General features: G+C 46.9%; 1 protein-coding gene across 2 annotated transcripts in view; it reads left to right on the forward strand.

Moving 5' to 3' along the window:
* The window catches only part of FRAS1 (Fraser extracellular matrix complex subunit 1), a 386,075-nt gene that overhangs the window by 283,214 nt on the left and 83,478 nt on the right, over positions 1 to 19,383 (forward strand). For both annotated transcript variants that reach the window (XM_079990647.1, XM_079990648.1), the window contains exons 29-33: positions 2,013 to 2,163; positions 9,007 to 9,185; positions 11,575 to 11,691; positions 14,124 to 14,238; positions 15,801 to 15,938. In XM_079990647.1, coding sequence (XP_079846773.1) covers positions 2,013 to 2,163; positions 9,007 to 9,185; positions 11,575 to 11,691; positions 14,124 to 14,238; positions 15,801 to 15,938 — 700 coding nt within the window. The remainder of the gene's footprint in view (positions 1 to 2,012; positions 2,164 to 9,006; positions 9,186 to 11,574; positions 11,692 to 14,123; positions 14,239 to 15,800; positions 15,939 to 19,383) is intronic.

Consider the following 19,383-nt stretch of genomic DNA (forward strand, 5'->3'; position numbering starts at 1 on the left):
TATTTAAGGTTGTTGTGCTCTTTCCCCAAATCCCTGGTCTCCCCAAATCAAGAAGAGTGACTAGTGGGGTGCCACAGGGTTCTGTCTTGGGCCCGGTCTTATTCAACATCTTTATCAACAACTTGGATGATGGACTCAAGGGCATCCTGATCAAATTTGCAGATGACACCAAACTGGGAGGGGTGGCTAACACCCCAGAGGACAGGATCACACTTCAAAACGACCTTGACAGATTAGAGAACTGGGCCATAACAAACAAGATGAATTTTAACAGGGAGAAATGTAAAGTATTGCACTTGGGCAAAAAAAAATGAGAGGCACAAATACAAGATGGGTGACACCTGGCTTGAGAGCAGTACATGTGAAAAGGATCTAGGAGTCTTGGTTGACCACAAACTTGACATGAGCCAACAGTGTGACACGGCAGCTAAAAAAGCCGATGCAATTCTGGGCTGCATCAATAGGAGTATTGCATCTGGTCAGACCTCACCTGGAGTACTGTGTCCAGTTCTGGGCACCACAGTTCAAGAAGGACACTGACAAACTGGAACATGTCCAGAGGAGGGCAACCAAAATGGTCAAAGGCCTGGAAACGATGCCTTATGAGGAACGGCTAAGGGAGCTGGGCATGTTTAGCCTGGAGAAAAGGAGGTTAAGGGGTGATATGATAGCCATGTTCAAATATACAAAAGGATGTCACATAGAGGAGGGAGAAAGGTTGTTTTCTGCTGCTCCAGAGAAGCGGACACGGAGCAATGGATCCAAACTACAAGAAAGAAGATTCCACCTAAACATTAGGAAGAACTTCCTGGCAGTAAGAGCTGTTCGACAGTGGAATTTGCTGCCAAGGAGTGTGGTGGAGTCTCCTTCTTTGGAGGTCTTTAAGCAGAGGCTTGACAACCATATGTCAGGAGTGCTCTGATGGTGTTTCCTGCTTGGCAGGGGGTTGGACTCGATGGCCCTTGTGGTCTCTTCCAACTCTATGATTCTATGATTCTAAGTCTCCTGACACCTTACTGCAGGGTTGAGGAACCTAAGGCTCAGGGAGCTGAACATGGCCCTCCATCTCTGTCTGGCCCTCAGGACACTTGGCCACACCCCCTCTCTCCAAGCCACACCCCTCAGTGGTTCTGCTTCGCACCCGAAACATTTTTACGTGGATGGAATACGTCATTGAACTCTGATCCTAGCCTTTGCTTGTCTGGGAGGAGGATACACAGATGTGTGAGAGTGTATGTAGGACCCAGCCTATTTTACAAAGGAAAAATTTACGTCTGTTGCCCCACCCACTTTTCTGGCCCCCGGAAGGTTGCTGAGAAGGGAATGTGGCCCTTGGATTGAGAAAGGGTTCCGCATCCCTGAGAAAAAGGGAAGTGGTGGCTGGTTCAGGTTTTCAGTTAAACTTCTAATACAGTGGACACTCGGGTTGTGAACGTGATCCGTGCGAGATGCACGTTCACAACCTGCAGCGTTCGCAACCCGCATCTGCGCACGCGTGGGTTGGGATTCAGTGCTTCTGCGCATGTGCAAAGTGCAATTTAGCACTTAGTGGGAGCCAGTGTGGTGTAGTGGTTAAGAGCGGTAGTCTCCTAATCTGGGGAACGGGGTTCGCGTCTCCGCTCCTCCACATGCAGCTGCTGGGTGACCTTGGGCCAGTCACACTTCTCTGAAGTCTCTCAGCCCCACTCACCTCACAGAGTGTTTGTTGTGGGGGAGGAAGGGAAAGGAGAATGTTAGCCGCTTTGAGACTCCTGAAGGGGAGTGAAAGGCGGGATATCAAATCCAAACTCTTCTTCTTCTTCTGCGCATGCACGACCACCAAAACCCGGAAGTAACCTGTTCTGATACTACTGGGTTTTGGCGGTCTGCAACCCAAAAGCAACCTGAAGCGGCTGTAACCCGAGGTATGACTGTAATACCACCTAAGATGGTCAGCCGTAATCGTGTCTTCGAAATGTGTTTCCTGTTGGTCAGCGTTTAATGACTGTGGTCGCTTTCTGTCTTCTTTGCAGAGCAATGGGCTGCCGCGATTAGTTGCCAGCTCGATGGTGTGGGTCCCGGAGGGAGGGATGCTGCAAATCACCAACAGAATTCTGCAAGCTGAGGTGCCAGGGGTCAGCGATTCCGCGATCGTCTACGCAATTAGAGATCAGCCACGATACGGTAAGCAGCGGGCGTATGAAACCGCCCTGAAGAATCTAGCGAACCTTACAGAAAATCAGCTTCCCTTTTCCTGAAATTGCCAGGGCTATCTTGCTTGAGCAGAACATTGGCCTTGAACTTCGTTTTAGATAAAGTTAGGTGGAAACGCAGAGGTCTGCAGGAGGTGCCTGAGAATTTTCACTAACCACTGAAGCTTCCTTTGATATTCCTGCAGATTTCTTCACCTCTACTTCACGCAGGTGGCGCTGTGGGTTAAAGCCTCAGCGCCTAGGGCTTGCCGATCGAAAGGTCGGCGGTTCGAATCCCTGCGGCAGGGTGCGCTCCCGCTGCTCGGTCCCAGCACCTGCCAACCTAGCAGTTCGAAAGCACCTCCGGGTGCAAGTAGATAAATAGGGACCGCTTACCAGCGGGAAGGTAAACGGCGTTTCCGTGTGTGGCTCTGGCTCGCCAGATGCAGCTTTGTCACGCTGGCCACGTGACCCGGAAGTGTCTCCGGACAGCGCTGGCCCCTGGCCTCTTAAGTGAGATGGGCGCACAACCCCAGAGTCTGTCAAGACTGGCCCGTACGGGCAGGGGTACCTTTACCTTTACCTTTACCTTAGGTTTCTCAGTTAAAAACCCAAAATCCAGGAAACAGCTCCGTGTCTGCTTATGGAGCCAGTTTATCCTGACAGCTTTCTTGCTGTATATATGTGTGTGTGTGTGTGTGTGTGTGTGTGTGTGTGTGTGTGTGTGTATATATATATATATATATATATATATATATATTACACAAACCAGATGCCGTTTAAAGCAACGGCTGGCAGAGAGAGAGCTCACGTATAAAACCGCCGCAGTCGAAGTGACTTTAGCAGAGGCCTTATGCTGTTGATGGGGTCTCTCTGCTAATTAGTATGAACGAGAAGCATTATTGTAAAAGACAGCAATCTTATCCTCAGGGGTTCTTATTTTCCCAGAGCCTGTTCTCTTTCTGAAGTTATAATTCCTCTCCTTGTATCGTCCCAATTATCTCCTCGACAACTAATTGATGACACAAACAAGGGAAGTTATTGCTTCAGGACAGGAGTAAGTAGATGAAAACTCCTGAACTTGGAAGTTATCACAAATACTTAGGTTTTACTTTTTTCCTGTGATACATTCTTTTTAGGACTTAAATAAATAAACTTTAGAGAAGCACAGAAAGCAGGTTTTTTTAAAAAATAATGTGTGGCCTATAGACATCCCCCCAGATGCCCCCTTTCCCCAGCCTGTTGGGAGGTCTCTAGAGATGGCCCATTTATATTAGATGTGAAGCATCTAATGTGAAGCATCTGAAGATGGTTTGCTGAAGTTTACATTGGTATCCCCACCTCTTCTCAACAGAGCTCAGGATGGTGTGCTTTGATGTGGGCTACTTTAACCTCACAACAACCCTGTGAGCTGAGAGTGGTGCACGTGGCGTTGTGGTCTAAACCACAGAGCCTAGGGCTTGCCAATCAGAAGGTCGGTGGTTCGAATCCCTGCGATGGGGTGAGCTCCCGTTGCTCGGACCCAGCTCCTGCCAACCTAGCAGTTTGAAAGCATGTCAAAGTGCAAGTAGATAAATAGGTACCACTCCGGCGGGAAGGTAAACGGCGTTTCCATGTGCTGCTCTGGTTCACCAGAAGCAGCTTAGTCATGCTGGCCACATGACCCGGAAGCTGTCTGTGGACAAACGCCGGCTCCCTCGGCCTGTAGAGCGAGATGATCGCTGCAACCCCAGAGTCGTCTGTGACTGGACCTAACAGTCACGGGTCCCTTTACCTTTACTTTAACCTCACAACAACCCTTGAGTTAGGCTCAGCTGAGAGAGAGAATTCAGTTGGCCCAACCTGAAAGCTTCATGATGCTGTAGAAATTTGAACGCTGGGCTGTGTAACCAGTTTTAGACCCAATAGATCTACCCTGAGCAAAACTTAACACCACCCACTTGCATTGTTTTTATGCCAAATATGGCAGCAAGGTACCATCTTAGGAGAAACATTCCCGTGTATGAGTGAGAGACAGACAGACAGACAGATAGCGAGGGCATGCTTTTTCTAAAACAATACTGCAGGTGACCTGCAGGACCAAAAAGGTTGCCCATCTCTGGTCCAAACCATGGAAGTGGCTCTCCAGAGTTTCAGATAAAGGTAGAAACAAGATTCCAGAGAATCTCCCAGACTTTCCTCCTCCCCTTTGTGGGTCCTATTGCTAATCATTTCTTCCTGCATATTTTATAATAATCCAAATCTTTTACCTCTCCATTGTGTCCAAAATTCACCATTTAACTACAAGTGTTATTCCAATCCTGCTAACGATTTTAACTGTTTACAATGGTTTTTAAGATGCATGATAAATTCCCCCCATTCCTTATTAAAATTTTGGTCTTCCTGATTTCTGATTCTTCCGGTCATTTTAGCCATTTTGGCATAATCCATCAACTTGATCTCCCATTCCTCTCGGGTAGGGCATCGAAAAACCTTTAAACTTAAGATAAAAGTTTTTCCATGATCTATTTGGAGAAGCTGGAGACTGAACCTTGAGACTGTCCGCATGGAAAACGTGTGCTCTTTTGCTGAGCTACAGCCCTTTCAGAGGAGTCTTCTATTTCCTATAACTATTTCCTAGTCGTTTTGTGTTATTTATCTAACAAGGGAGATATTTGCCCACTACACGACGACCATTAAGGCAACCAACAACACTTCTGGCTCCAGTAAGCTTCTTTTCGCCAACTCCCCCAAGTCTTACAATAGAGAAAGAGAGAGATCATCATTATTACCATCGGTCAATGTCCCTCCCACATCTCCAGCAATGATTCGAGCTAAATTTAGCTACCGCAGTGTGATTTCACAAAGGCTGGAAGGACAGAGGAAGTATCAATTACATGCCAGATTGGCTTGGTGTGTGGGTTTATTTAATTGAGATGTATGCATTTTAAATAATTCAGCAGTTAGATATTAAATAGACATCGCGGAAGCCCCGATGGGACTCGATCTGTCAGGAGCACAAACACGGGTCGCCAGACAGCGGCCTCCAAACTGTCAGCGTAATGGAATCTGTAACTCCGGTGTCAAAATAGATTACAGGCCTCAGTGGCTGCGTCCCATCAGCAACCCAGAGGACAGCTGCAGGCAGCGGCGCTAATATTGAATCCCAATATTATTGTCAGCGTGATAGGATTTCTGTTGAGAGTTGTCCCAACGTCTGTAATAATGCTGGAGGAGTGCAGGTTTTACAAAGCTTCCGGTGTTGCTGAGCCCTCTCTGGCCTCATAAATACAAAATGGAACAGCCTCAGCAGGAGCGTCTGAGAGGTCGGTTCTGCTTCCTGTGGTCTGAGCCGGCTGAGGAGAAAGCAAGGGCTTAGCATACTAGTACAGTGGTACCTTTGGTTACATACTCTCCAGGTTACATATGCTTCAGGTTACACACTCCGCTAACCCAGAAATAGTGCTTCAGGTTAAGAACTTTGCTTCAGGATAAGAACAGAAATTGGGCTCCGGTGGCACAGTGGCAGCAGGAGGCCCCATTAGCCAAAATGGTGCTTCAGGTTAAGAACAGTTTCAGGTTAAGAACGGACCTCCGGAATGAATTAAGTACTTAACCTGAGGTACCACTGTATACCCTGTGAAGGAGCATCTCAACCACCAACGTTCAGCCAGGACATTGAGCTCCAGCTCCGAGGGCCTTCTGGCAGTTCCCTCCCTCCAGAAGTGAAGCTATAGGGAACCAGGCAGAGGGCCTTTTTGATAGTGGCGCCTGCCCTGTGGAACACCCTCCCATCATATGTCATAAACATATGAAATAAACAATTATCTGACTTATCTGAAGACAGCCCTGTATAGGGAAGCTTTTTAATGTCTGATGTTTTATTGTGTTTTCAAAACTCTGTTGGGAGCTGCCCAGAGTGTCTTGGGGAACCTAGTCAGATGCACAGCATACAAATATTATTATTATTTGTGTTATTATTAGTGTAGAAGCAGGAACTGTGGCACGGAAGCTGCCTTATACGGACCATTGGGTCCACCTAGCTCTGTAATGTCAACACGGACTGGCAGTGGCTGCCTGTGATTTCAGGCAGCGTGCTCTCCCTGCCCTACCTGAAGCTGCTGGTACCTTCTGCATGCCAAGCAGGTGCTCTCTGAAGGCAACCTCAGAGCTGAAGTGGGCCCGGTCAGGACCAGACACAAGTGCTGTAAATATAGACAGGTGGGAGCCGAGGCTGGAAGGACAGCAGCTGGCTGAGAGAAACCTCCTGAGAACTATTCATTCCAGCAAAGGCCTGGCAGAGGCTGGGAGGTTCTGTGCAGTTAGGCCACTCATTCCTATTCCTTAGCTGGTCCTCCTCCCAAGTAGGCCAACTTCTCAATTCTATGATTCTATGTACTTCTGCAAATCTGCAGGGTCTGCTGATACTTCCCTCCAGTGTTCAGGTGATGCCATTTTGTCTACATAACCCATGACAACTTTGGAAATAGAAGGAGTGATGCTATAGCTTTTTCACTCAGAGGTCAGGTGAGATCTGCCTCCCCCAACACCTGGTCAACCCTCAGCCTTAACCTTTCCCCTTTACTGCCTGATTTCATGGAACTTAAATCCAGCTATAGGTAGGTAGCCATGTTGGTCTGCCGTAGTCGAAACAAAATAAAAAAATTCCTTCCAGTAGCACCTTAAGATAAAGGTGAAGTCCAGTCGTGGCCGACTCTGGGGTTGCAGTGCTCATCACGCTTTATTAGCCAAGGGAGCTGGGGTACAGCTTCCGGGTCATGTGGACAGCATGACTAAGCCACTTCTGGCGAACCAGAGCAGCGCACGGAAACGCCGTTTACCTTCCCGCCGGAGCGGTACCTATTTATCTACTTGCACTTTTGATGTGCTTTTGAATTGCTAGGTTGGCAGGAGCTCAGCCCATCGCGGGGATTCGAACCGCTGACCTTCTGATCGACAAGTCCTAGGATCTGTGGTTTAACCCACAGTGCCACCCGCATCCTACTCAGTAGCACCTTAGAGACCAACTAAGTTTGTTAATGGTATGAGCTTTCGTGTGCATGCACACTTCTTCAGATACCTGAAGAAATGTGCGTACACACAGTACCTGTTTCTTCAGATACCTGTATCTGAAGAAGTGCGCATGCCCACAAAAGCTCATACCAATAACAAACTTATTTGGTCTCTAAGGTGCTACTGGAGGGAATTTTTTTTATTTTGTTAAATCCAACTCTCAGCCAGGTAACCAGGCTGCTCCACAACCTTGTGGGGAAGAATTGCAGAGCGAATGCACCTTCCTTTATGCCTTTGGCTGGTTATGTTTTCCCACATCATGAGCAGGAGATGGTTCACATCTCCATCCCGCAATGACAAGAATGTAAGAGGAGCTCTGCGGGATCAAATGAAAAGGTTGACTTTTTCCCCCTGTCCTGTTTCCTACAGTGGCCAGTTGGGTTAGCTGCTTCTGGGAAGCCCGCCAACAGGGCTGAAGAAGGTCGCCCTTTTGGTGTCCGATTGTCCCCCCACCTCCCATATTCAAATGTGTGGGGCTAGCAATTATTGCCTATTCAGCTGCTACTGCTCATCTGCATTGTCTGAAGCTGCCCTTGGATTTGCTTAACTATCGTCTCGCTTCCCTGGGACTGCCTTCGAAAAGTCCTCTTTCATTGGAAGAGAGAGCATAAGTAACATCTGGTGTTTTTGTAGAGATCAGTATATTTGTTAGATGTGCATGTTACAAAGGATTAATGTAGGATGCTTCAGCCGGCGTTCCTTGCAAGGCAGGAAACATGTCCTGCGGGCGCTTTTCTCCTTTTCTCGGTTGTTTGAAATATTTCCAAACTCTCCCCTCCATTCAATGGATTCCAGGGCAGTGAACATAAAAAAATTATTCAGATGAAACACAAAAACCCATTGCAATCATAGCCGTTTGCAGACCGAGAGGCAATAGGAAATAGTATAAAAACTTAAAAGTAGACAGAGAGGCAACAAAAACCCCTTAAAATGCCAGAGCGGTTAACTAAACTGACTTGTTAGAAAACAAAGAAATGTATAGAAAGATGAGCATTATACACCAGCCTTTAGAATGAGGGGAATATATAGAGTGCACATAGAATTGGAAGGGACCCCAAGGGCCATCTAGTCCAGCTCGAACCCACAACCCTGAGATTAAGAATCTCATGCTCTACCAACTGAGCTATGATAACGTTGTGCTTTTTAATTCCTTTTCATCCATTAAAATAAGTGGAACTAACTTTTCAATGGGAGAAGAACAAGTAGTATAAGATTTTGTATCAATATAGTTCTGCGTTCTTTTTTTCTTCTTTGTTGACAACGGCAACAACACAAAACGCTATGGCACATAATGCACTTGCCTGGTGCTCAAAAGACTGCAACGCTGCTACCACCATATACCGCCAACCTTTAGCAAAAAGCTGCGCGTTCTGTGTTGGCGTCCTGGTCATTCCTGACAATTGCTGCTTGAAAGGCCATCTCCCTCTTCACCTCTCCTTCCTCAGGCGAAGTGGTGTTCCTGGTCCCGATGCCGGAATCCATCAGGCTCTCCTCCTCTGATGGTGATTAACGACCTAAGCCTTTAATGAGGCTTCAGGCACGTTCCAGCAGAAGGAGCTGGAAATATGTGCTACATCGCTATGTTTATTTCTAACTACCAAGGTACCTCGGGTTACATACGCTTCAGGTTACATATGCTTCAGGTTACAGACTCCACTAACCCAGAAATAGTGCTTCCAACAGTCTGGAATGTAAACAGAGTCTTGTGACTCCAAAAACTGCACAGTGGCATAACAGAAATCTAACAGAAAGGCCATCTCCCTCTTTATCTCTTCTTCCTCAGGTGAAGTGGTGTTCCTGGTCCCGATGCCAGCAGATGACCCCGGGCCAGTATGGCAGCCTCTGCCTGATGGAAGAGGAGCCACACCAACCACCTCATTCACACAGCGAGACATCAACGAAGGCGTGATCTGGTACAGGCACTCTGGATCCGAGACAGAGAGCGACTCCTTTCGCTTCCAGGCATGTTATGCATCACCAAACTCCTTGCTTATTTAATCCCTCACAGAACTGCTTTCCTGACTGCTTGCCAGCCATGGCATCAGTCGCACTTGTCAGATTCCTCATAGTTGTTGGCAAAGATCCCTGCTAGGGCTGGGCGATATCTGGTTTTGAGCATTGTGGTGCATCACCAACCTAACCTTGCCCTATACTCAGGAGTCAGCAACCTTTTTCAGCCACGGGCCAGTCCACCGTCCCTCAGACCTTGTGGGGGTGCCGGACTATATTTTGAAAAAAGAAAGAACGAATTCCTATGCCCCACAAATAACCCAGAGATGCATTTTAAATAAAAGCACACATTCTACTCATGTAAAAACACTAGGCAGGCCCCGCAAATAACCCAGAGATGCATTTTAAATAAAAGGACACATTCTACTCATGTAAAAACACGCTGATTCCCGGACCGTCCGCGGGCCAGATTTAGAAGGTGTTTGGGCCGGATCCAGCCCCCGGGCCCTAGTTTGCCTACCCCTGCATATACTGATATATCACAATGTTTGAAATAAGGATGGAGCTACGCAGAGGCACTGGCTGGCTTTGCGGTTTCCCCCACATTGTGCTTTTTACATAGCACACATACACACGCACATCATGATATTCGCAATGTATCGCCAGGTCAAAAATTATGAAACCAATATCACGATATGGATTTGGATGTTATATCGATATATCGCCCAGCCCTTGTCCCTGCAGGCATAGAACTGTGTTACTATCAGGCCTCTTTCCCAAGATACAAATTATTTTTTTAAATGCCAAGTTGTGTTTCTCAACAAGGCCCCTCTCATTAGGTTTAACACTCTCCTGAAAGGCTAAGCTAACTCGAATGCTTGTGTGCCATGTTTTCTACGTTTGACTCACCGCATAGAAGCAGTTACGGTAGCACTCGGGAGGCAATTAAAGTAATTTCTGAGGTAATTAACATAAGTGATAATGAGGAAGTGTTGAAGTGCCGGATGTTGAACAAGCTAATCTTTAATTTAATGGCTGTGTTGCTGTTAACTTGCATGCATTTTGCATGACTGAGGGGTGATGTTTTCCTTGCTGTAACACCTTGCTGCTGGGGTCATAATTGTACGGTAAATTGTGCCAGGGGAGAGAAGCCACAGCTAGCTCTATCCCACTGCAAAACAATAATCCATCTGCCGGCTTCCTGATGAATGGGGTTGGCGCTGCGGAGGAAATGCAGATGAATTATTTTTTTGTTAGCGCTCAGGGAACTGCGCTTCCAGTGACCTCTAATAAAAACGGATCCCACAAGTCAATTTATGGATTTATTATTTACTTGTTGGAATATTTTTTTTCAATGTTGCCGTTTCCCATGGTTCCATTGATAAAACATTTGGCTGCAGTCCAGAAAACTGAGCAGAATACATGGGCTCTCTGTTCCCATCCACAAGAGGGAAATTCTCCATGTCCCCACAGACATTCCATGCTGCAACATTCTGAGCCCATTCTCTTGCTCAAGAGAATGCAGTTGGAAATTCTGAGCTGCAATATTATTATTATTATTATTATTATTATTATTATTATTATTATATCACTTCTCAGTGGTTCTCAATCTTTCTGAATTCAGAGCATAGTTTGCACATCAACTTCTGGTCTTCCATGGGATTTCTGCTCACCAGAATGCAAGTCCGCCATTCTGTGGCACATTCTCAGATGCATTCTCAGTTCATGAATGGCACTCTGGCCTAGCCTTTGGGACCTCATGGTTGCCTTACATGAATGGAGAGTGTGTTCTGGAGCATCCCAACGCTCCCTTTTTGATGCGCTTCGCAGAAGAAAATTGGTAAGCTGACTCGCAGGGAAGTTCATACAGTGGTACCTCTGGATGTGAACGGGATCCGTTCCAGAGCCCCGTTCGCATCCTGAAGCGAACGCAACCCACGTCTGCGCGTGCGCGGGTCTCAATTCGCCGCTTCCACACATGTGTGTGACGTCATTTTGAGCATCTGCGCATGCGTGAGTGGTGAAACCCGGAAGTAACGCGCTCCGTTACTTCCGGGTCGCCGTGGAGCGTAACCTGAAAACGCTCAACCTGAAGCACATTTAACCTGAGGTATGACTGTAATTGATGTCATCAAGGGGCCCCTAATAATCTTCTGAAGAGTGCAACAACACAACACAACAATGGTGTTTGTTGAGAAAAGACTTGGTTTATTTGTATGTTCTTCCTGCACAGAATGAGTGTTTAGCCTGTAGGAAACTAGGCAGAGGGTTTTTGGTTTTTTTAAGGCAATTTTTGGAGATGCGCAGATTACGCAATAAACCTTAGAAGGCAGCCGCTGCATCTGTTTGTTATGATGTGTAAAAAAAATCCTCATTCATTTCTGTGTTGCCACATTTGCAGGTCTCTAGTGCTGTCGCCCCACAAGCCCACCTGGAGACACACTTGCTCAACATTGCCATCCTGCCACACACTCCAGATTCCCCCATGATCTCCTTGGGCTCTTCTTTCCACATGACCGTAAGTCCAACCCAAGGCAATAAACAGTGAAAAAAAGTCACTCCTCTGTATTTCCTGGTTTGTTTGTTTGTTTGTTTTATCCATTGGTAAAGAATATTCTGCAACTAAAGCTGCAATCTGGTATCTGGTCACCATTGAACTCCAGGGGGCTTCTGAGTAGATATATTCATAAGACTGCACTGTTAGTTCAGGAAATATGAAAACAAATCCCTGGTTGTGTAACTTAACTCCACACAATCCTAAACTGATTTTCAGGTTACTTAAAGTGAATGGCTGCAAAATATTGTTTCTTCCCCTGCCTGTCCCATTGCAGACCCCATGTGGATTAGTCATCTAAAAAGACTGCCTTATATTGAGTCAGACTAGTGGTCTATCTAACTCACTATTGTCTGCACTGGTTGGACAGTGTTCTCGAAGCTACCAGCATGAGTTTGACCAAACTGCGGGAGGCAGTCGAAGACAGGAGTGCCTGGCATGCTCTGGTCCATGGGGTCACAAAGAGTCGGACACGACTAAACGACTAAACAACAACAACAATTACCAGCATCAGGGTTTCCCAAACTTGGGTCTCCAGCTGTTGTTGGACTACAACCCCCATCGTCTCTAGCTAGCTGGACCAGTGGTCAGGGATAATGGGAACTGTAGTCCAAAAACCTCTGTTTGGGAAATCCTGGTCTTACACTGACTTGTCTCTCCAGGGTTTCAGACTGGAGACTCTCCCAGCCCCACCTGGAGATGCCAGGAATTGAACCTGACACCTTCTCCATGCAAAGCTGATGTTCAAACAGTTGGGCTACAACCATTTGGCCAAGGAGCACTCCTGTCTGTGGCCAGCAGACTTATACACCAAGAAGCTATTGTTGTACTCGTTGAAGTGCTTGTTTCCCATGAGACATTTTGCCTTACTATGCTGAAAGCAAAAGTGGCTCTGAGAGATGGGCTTGGGCCAAAGATTAGTATAATAACACTACCTGCAGAGTCGGTGTTGATAGTGCACCAGGTTCCATGAAAAACAGCTCCATGGGATCTGGTTGGCACCTCCAGGAGTGCCCGAATGTCAGGCTTCAGGGAACTGGTGGTAGTAAATAAGCAGATCAATGCCTAACCGCCAATACCAATGCCTAACCGCCAATACCAAGAAAGTTGTGACCATTTGCTATGAGGTAGGCGAAAACCAAGTGGCTGGTGCCAGTTTGCCAAGTGGAAAAATTCCTACCAGGCTCCTCAACGGCGACCAACCAAGGTCCATAGCAAGGTCAAGGAACGAAAACCTTAAAGGGCAGGAGGGTGGGAAAAGCAGGAACAGCTGGTAAGCGGCAAAGAGGGAGATCCCCAGCCACATCCTGCTTTAAATAAGGCAGGCCACACCCCCAGAGCCAGCCGAATGGCTGGCCAGGAGGTGACACGGCTGGGAATCCCCCCAATCGCGCAGGACTGGGGCTGTGAAGCCCGTAACTCCACCTCCTCCGAAGGGCAAAAGTGGCTTTCTATCACTCTCAAAGCCCATCTAGTCTTGGGCAAAGGGGGGTCAGGAATGCTGTCCAAGGACACCGAATCTGCCAGCTGTCCCTCTCCAGGTGTTTCCTCTTCTGGCTGTTCTTCACCCAGTATTTCCCAGCTTTTCCCCTCTGGACTATGCCCCTCTGCAAACCACTGTTCTAAATCAGTACTGTCCTGCCCTTGGGAAGGTTCAGGAAAAGGGTGTGTGTGTGACTCCCACCATTCATCCTCAGTCCAGTCCCTGACACCGAGTCACTCATCTAGAGTTCCTCTTCAAGAGCTGAAGATAAAAGCATTTTGTCCAGCTCAGCCTTCAGCTGTGTGGGAATGACTATTTGCGCCATGCTATGGTGACTTGATTTTGATCCTTTTATAAAGCAAAAAAATAATGATAGCGGTATTGGTTGTTCAGAACATTTCTGGGGTTTTATGGCAAATTGCTTGCTATGGAATTTGAGGATTTAATGACATATTATGCTTTACTGATGGGATTCTCCCTGCTCTCTGGCTGTGTGTGTGTGTGTGTGTGTGTGTGTCCACGCGCAGAGGGACCGTGCTTTTCAATCTATCCTTCATAAGATGGTTTCCTGCATCATCATGATCCAGTCTGTGTGATGCTTTCCTAAATTCTTTCTGTATAGATTGGCTGCTGCCTGCAGGAAAGAAGGTGCACAGTGCCATGTCGAAACTGCTTTAAATAACTTACATAGGGAGGTCAAGTGAAGTTTGGCAGAATTCTAGCTTCATCATGCTTTCAGATAGATGAGGTTTCTGTTTTGAAGTCACTCAATCCCAACACTGACATATAACTCCCTATCTCTGTCGTATATCAGCTGCTCCCTTAATTTGTCCCTCATGGGTTTTTTGCGGGGGGGGGGGTTAACTCTCCTAAGCATCTTGGTCTCAGCTTGTCACTTCTTAATTTCTTTCAGGCTCTGGAAGATCGTGTGACCCCGATAGAACCCCACCATCTCTCCTTTGTCAACTCGGAGAGCCCAACTGAGAAAGTCGTGTACAATGTGACTGTACCTTTGCCACCAAATCAAGGCAAGATAACCTAGTAAAGGAGCTGTTGTGTTATTTTATTGACAGTTGAAACCTGGAGACTGGCAAAAAAAGCATCAAGGAGGGGATGGATTGTGGGGGATAGAAGCAATGAATCAGGGCTTGCCTAGAATAATGTTTATAGCTAAGCCAGCTCAGGGAAGACCAAAGAGCTGTCTTCAGGTGAAGCCTAAGGATGAGACTATTCCTTCTTTTTCTCTGTTTTTGCAACCCACTATTTATGGGACACGGGTGGTGCTGTGGGTTAAACCACAGAGCCTAGGGCTGGCCGATCAGAAGGTCGGCGGTTCAAATCCCCGCAACGGGGTGAGCTCCCGTTGATCAGTTCCTGCTCCTGCCAACCTAGCAGTTCGAAAGCACGTCAAAGTGCAAGTAGATAAATAAGTACCACTCCGGCGGGAAGGTAAACGGCGTGTCTGTGCGCTGCTATGGTTCTCCAGAAGCGGCTTAGTCATGCTGGCCACATGACCTGGAAGCTGTACACCGGCTCGCTCGGCCAATAAAGCAAGATGAGCGCCGCAACCCCAGAGTCGGCCCGGCTAGACCTAATGGTCAGGGGTCCCTTTACCTTTATTTATGGTGAAATTCCTAGGCTCGAATCAGATTGGCTTAGATTAAGCAGAGTTATTTTTCTGTAAAATGTGTTACGGTTAAGCAGAGCCAATCTGAATCAAGGCCCCCCTTCTGGCACCTGGCGTGATGCTTCGGAAGAATTGTGCAAGGCTGGAGACTCTGCAGGACACAGTCTTGGCATTTCGGAAATGACTCCTGGCAAGGCGCCAGGGATGCGCAGCCTGCCCCGGCTGCAGTGACTGCTATATAAACAGCATGGAAGTGTCAAGAAAAGGGGGTGGGTTGTGTGCAGAGAGCAGCAGAAGTGTTATGAGGAGTGACAAAAGGCCTAATGTGAATTCTGTCTCCCGTGGAGTTTACGGAACTAGATTTCTTGAGCTGGAGAGCTGGCATAGTGAAATAGTGGCATATTGAGCTGGAGGGCTGGCATCACCCCTGTCAGCCCTTCTCAAGTCAAGGTTGAGGTTAGGAAAATATTTTGTTCTCTTAGGAACTGCAGAGATGCCCATTAGGCTCTCTTCAGTCTTATTAGAAAGGGGGGGTTTTCACACCGCTGTGCAAACGCATCAGGCCCAAGTAGACCTGGGAAATGGAGTTTTCCCAAGAGATATTGGATGTTAAGGACTGGCTGGGCAGATGGGAGAGAGTGGGAAGTGCGGTTCTTCTGTGTGTGAGATTAAAATCTGAGCTGGAGAAGAACTCATGGAACGTACTATTCCCCTTGTAGCTGAGTTACAATTACAAGCTCCTGATATCGAACTGATATCGGTGACGTCTGTATTCATCACTAGAGGTGGCAATGTACAGACCAGAGAGTTCCTGGTTCAAGTCTCATACAAACCGACAATTAATTGGGTGGTCGTTGGATGAAATACAGGAAAGACATCAGCACTGTATCTGGTAACAAGATATGTTTGTAGAAACGTAACATATGCTGTGTGTTGAAAACGAAACTCTCCCTCTCTCTGCAGGCATTGTGGAGCACAGGGATAAGCCACTGTCCCCGGTAAAGTACTTTACACAGGCTGACATTAACCATGGCAAAATCGTGTACCGCCCACCTACTGCAGCCCCTCATATCAGAGAGCTGATGGAATTCTCCTTTGTCGGTAAGAAGTTAGTTGAATTGGGTAGCACGGGCAGACAGATATCTGCTTGGGGGATCTCCACATTGCACATTCCTGTAGTCATCATTCAGTGCTATAGCTTGCAGTATAGACCAGGGCTTCAATAGATGCCCCTTCAATAGATGCTAAGGTGAGAAATCCTTGTTTTTCTGGCATCCTAGCTTTCCATATGACAGCACTGCAGCGCATTTAACCATGTAGTCCACACTTAACAGCCCAAAGTGGTATAGTCCTCCCTGTACAGCTGATACATGTCGAAGCCCAGGCTGCTTTTAAAAAAGTGAGGTTGAGAGATGTGAGATTGCAAATTGGAGCAGAGAAGCTGGCCTCTCCCTACCTGTTACCTCTCCAAAATAACTCTTTCCATGAGTTTCAATGGGCTGTTTACCTTTGCAGATATGTTTGACACCCTATGGATTGGGTGGAAGCAGCTTTGGGATGAGTGATTTGGAGCAGGAAAAGGTACAAACTGTGATTGCCCCCTTCCAAACCGTACTCTCCTGAAGCAGCTTTTATTGGGATTACAGTAATTCCATTTTTCCCCATGTAACGTTCGGTTAGGCCCCAGGGCAGTCATTTCTAAACTGGTGCCTTTAAGATCGTTTGGAATACAACTCCCATCACTGGCCGCGCTGTCTGGGGCTGATGGGAATTGTAATCCAAAGTATCCCGGAGGCATCAGATTTGGGATGGCTTCCCTAAGAGAACCAGAATATGGGTTGAATATGGGGTTTATGCAGGCTCAAAGACCTGCTCAGCATCAAAGTCTCTTACACAAAATCTTGCACAAATCTCTCTTTCCATAGCTGCTCCTTTCACAGAATTCTGATAAGGAAAAATATGTAGATACATGTTGTGAATTTTCCTTTGTGAGAGAGATTAGAAGTCCACACTGGAGCTTGTTCGGATGTTCTCTGCATGAGAAATTCCATTTTCAAAGGGAATTATATTAACCATGGGCACCTCTTGTCCCGAACGTTCCTTCCATTTTGTTAGAACAGCATCCTTCCCATCCGCAATGCAATCAGCTCGTTATAATGCCTTTCCAAATGATATGTGGCAGTTCTGATGATATATGCAGTCTCTCATTTGTTGGACTGCGTGTTCCAAGGCAATGAAATCTAAAAGCAATTATATTACTAAATCATTGGATTTTACCAGGACATAAAATTATCAGTTCATGAAACTCCCTGGCACACTGTCAAATAATTTGTAGCGCAGGACATCGAGACATAGATCTCGGGGGTATATTACAATGCAAACAGCTGCCATTTTTGAAAGTACAAAGCAAACAAACAACCCAATTCTCCCAATGGGCCTGAAATGAGAAAATGCCCGTTTACGGATAGGAAAAAAATGAGGCTTGGTGTGGTCAAAAGAGAAAGCACGGATCTGCATAAAATTTGCATATACATGCAAATTTAGAAGTAACCACTATATTTCAGATGGGAATACAAGACATCTCACCATAGTGGGGAAGGCTGTGATCAGATGACTAATCAATCGGTAGAGTATGAGGCTCGTAGTCTCAGCGCCGTGGGTTCAAGCCCCACATTGGGCAAAAAGAATCCTTCATTGAGAGCCAGTGTGGTGTAGTGGTTAAGAGCGGTAGTCTCATAATCTGGGGGACCGGGTTCGCATCTCCGCTCCTCCACATGCAGCTGCTGGGTGACCTTGGGCCAGTCACACTTCTCTGAAGTCTCTCAGCCCCACTCACCTCACAGAGTATTTGTTGTGGGGGAGGAAGGGAAAGGAGAATGTTAGCCGCTTTGAGACTCCTTAAAGGGAGTGAAAGGCAGGATATCAAATCCAAACTCTTCTTCTTCTGCATTGCAGAGGGTTGGACTAGATGAACTTGGGGATCCATTCCAACTCCACAATTCTGTGATTCTATGATTCTAGGTGGGGTACGGCGCTGTGGGTTAAACCACAGAGGCTAGGACTTGCCGATCGGAAGGTCGGCTGTTCGAATCCCCGCAACGGGGTGAGCTCCCGTTGCTCTGTCCCTGCTCCTGCCCACCTAGCAGTTCAAAAGCATGTCAAAGTGCAAGTAGATAAATAGGTACCACTCCGGTGGGAAGGTAAACAGCGTTTCCGTGCGCTGTTCTGGTTTGCCAGAAGCGGCTTAGTCATGCTGGCCACATGAGCCGGAAGCTGCATGCCGGCTCCCTCAGCCAGTAAAGCGAGATGAGCGCCGCAACCCCAGAGTCGGTCATGACTGGACCTAATGGTCAGGGGTCCCTTTACCTTTGCCTTTACCATTCACTAGCAAGTTCTTCTGCTCAAGCCCCAGTGACAACAAATGGAAGCTGTTCAACAGCACACGTCTAGAATTGAAACCATACAATAGCACACATCTGAGCATTTTTTTCCAGCATTTTTTAACTTTGGGATTTCGTTCCCATACTTAAGCTGGCCATGAGTGGATTTATTATGTTGTTACCGTTTTTTAAATATCTCGTTTCTTTAAAATGTGCTTTTAAATTGTTCTTACCGGTCCCAAGGAAGAGGCAAATGACAAGCATAAATGAATGTTCATTTAGAAGGCCTATTCCAATCCCAGAATGGTTTCGGAGCTTTGCAGTCCATGGCCAAAAATGTTTCAGTTTCGAAGAGGTCCCTCGTGGGAACCCTGATAGTACATACAGCGAGAGAAAGAGAGATTTTTGCCTTGTAAATCTGCAGCAATGCCTTTTAGGGCTAACCAAAATGTTACAAAATCACAAGCAGAGCTTTCAGTCTGCAAGAACTGGTAGGAAGAGGAGGAAAAAATGCCTTGGAGTTATATCCATAACATCTATATCTAGACTTGTTTTCAATATAGGGATTGCAGCCTTGATTAAATAAGGTTGCAGTCCTAATTGAGTCTACTCCTGTTGAACTAAATGGGGCTTAGGTAAAGGTAAAGGGACCCCTGACAGTTAATTCCAGTCATGAACGACTCTGGAGTTATGGCGCACATCTCGCTTTACTGGCCGAGGGAGCTGGCGTTTGTCCGCAGACAGCTTTCGGGTTATGTGGCCAGCTTGACTAAACCGCTTCTGGCGAAATCAGAGCAGCACACAGAAATGCCGTTTACCTTCCCGCCGGAGTGGTACCTATTTATCTACTTGCACTGGCATGCTTTCGAACTGCTAGGTTGGCAGGAGCACGGACCGAGCAACAGGAACTCACCCCGTTGTGGGGATTCGAACCGCTGACCTTCTGATCGGCAAGCCCAAGAGACTCAGCGGTTTAGACCACAGCGTAAATTTGAGTAGGTAGAATTGAAGCCTTAGGGTGCTTCTGGACTATCGCTATTTACGCATGAGAGTCGGGTGGGATACTGGCACAGTCAGTTGCTCTTGTGCAACAGTCCCGTCTCACCATCGCAATCAGACTTTTTTGCAATAAGGAAAGTGAAGGGAAAATTCACGATTAAGTATGG

This window comes from Podarcis cretensis (assembly GCF_951804945.1).
Source record: "Podarcis cretensis genome assembly, chromosome: 9".
Lineage (NCBI taxonomy): Eukaryota > Metazoa > Chordata > Lepidosauria > Squamata > Lacertidae > Podarcis > Podarcis cretensis.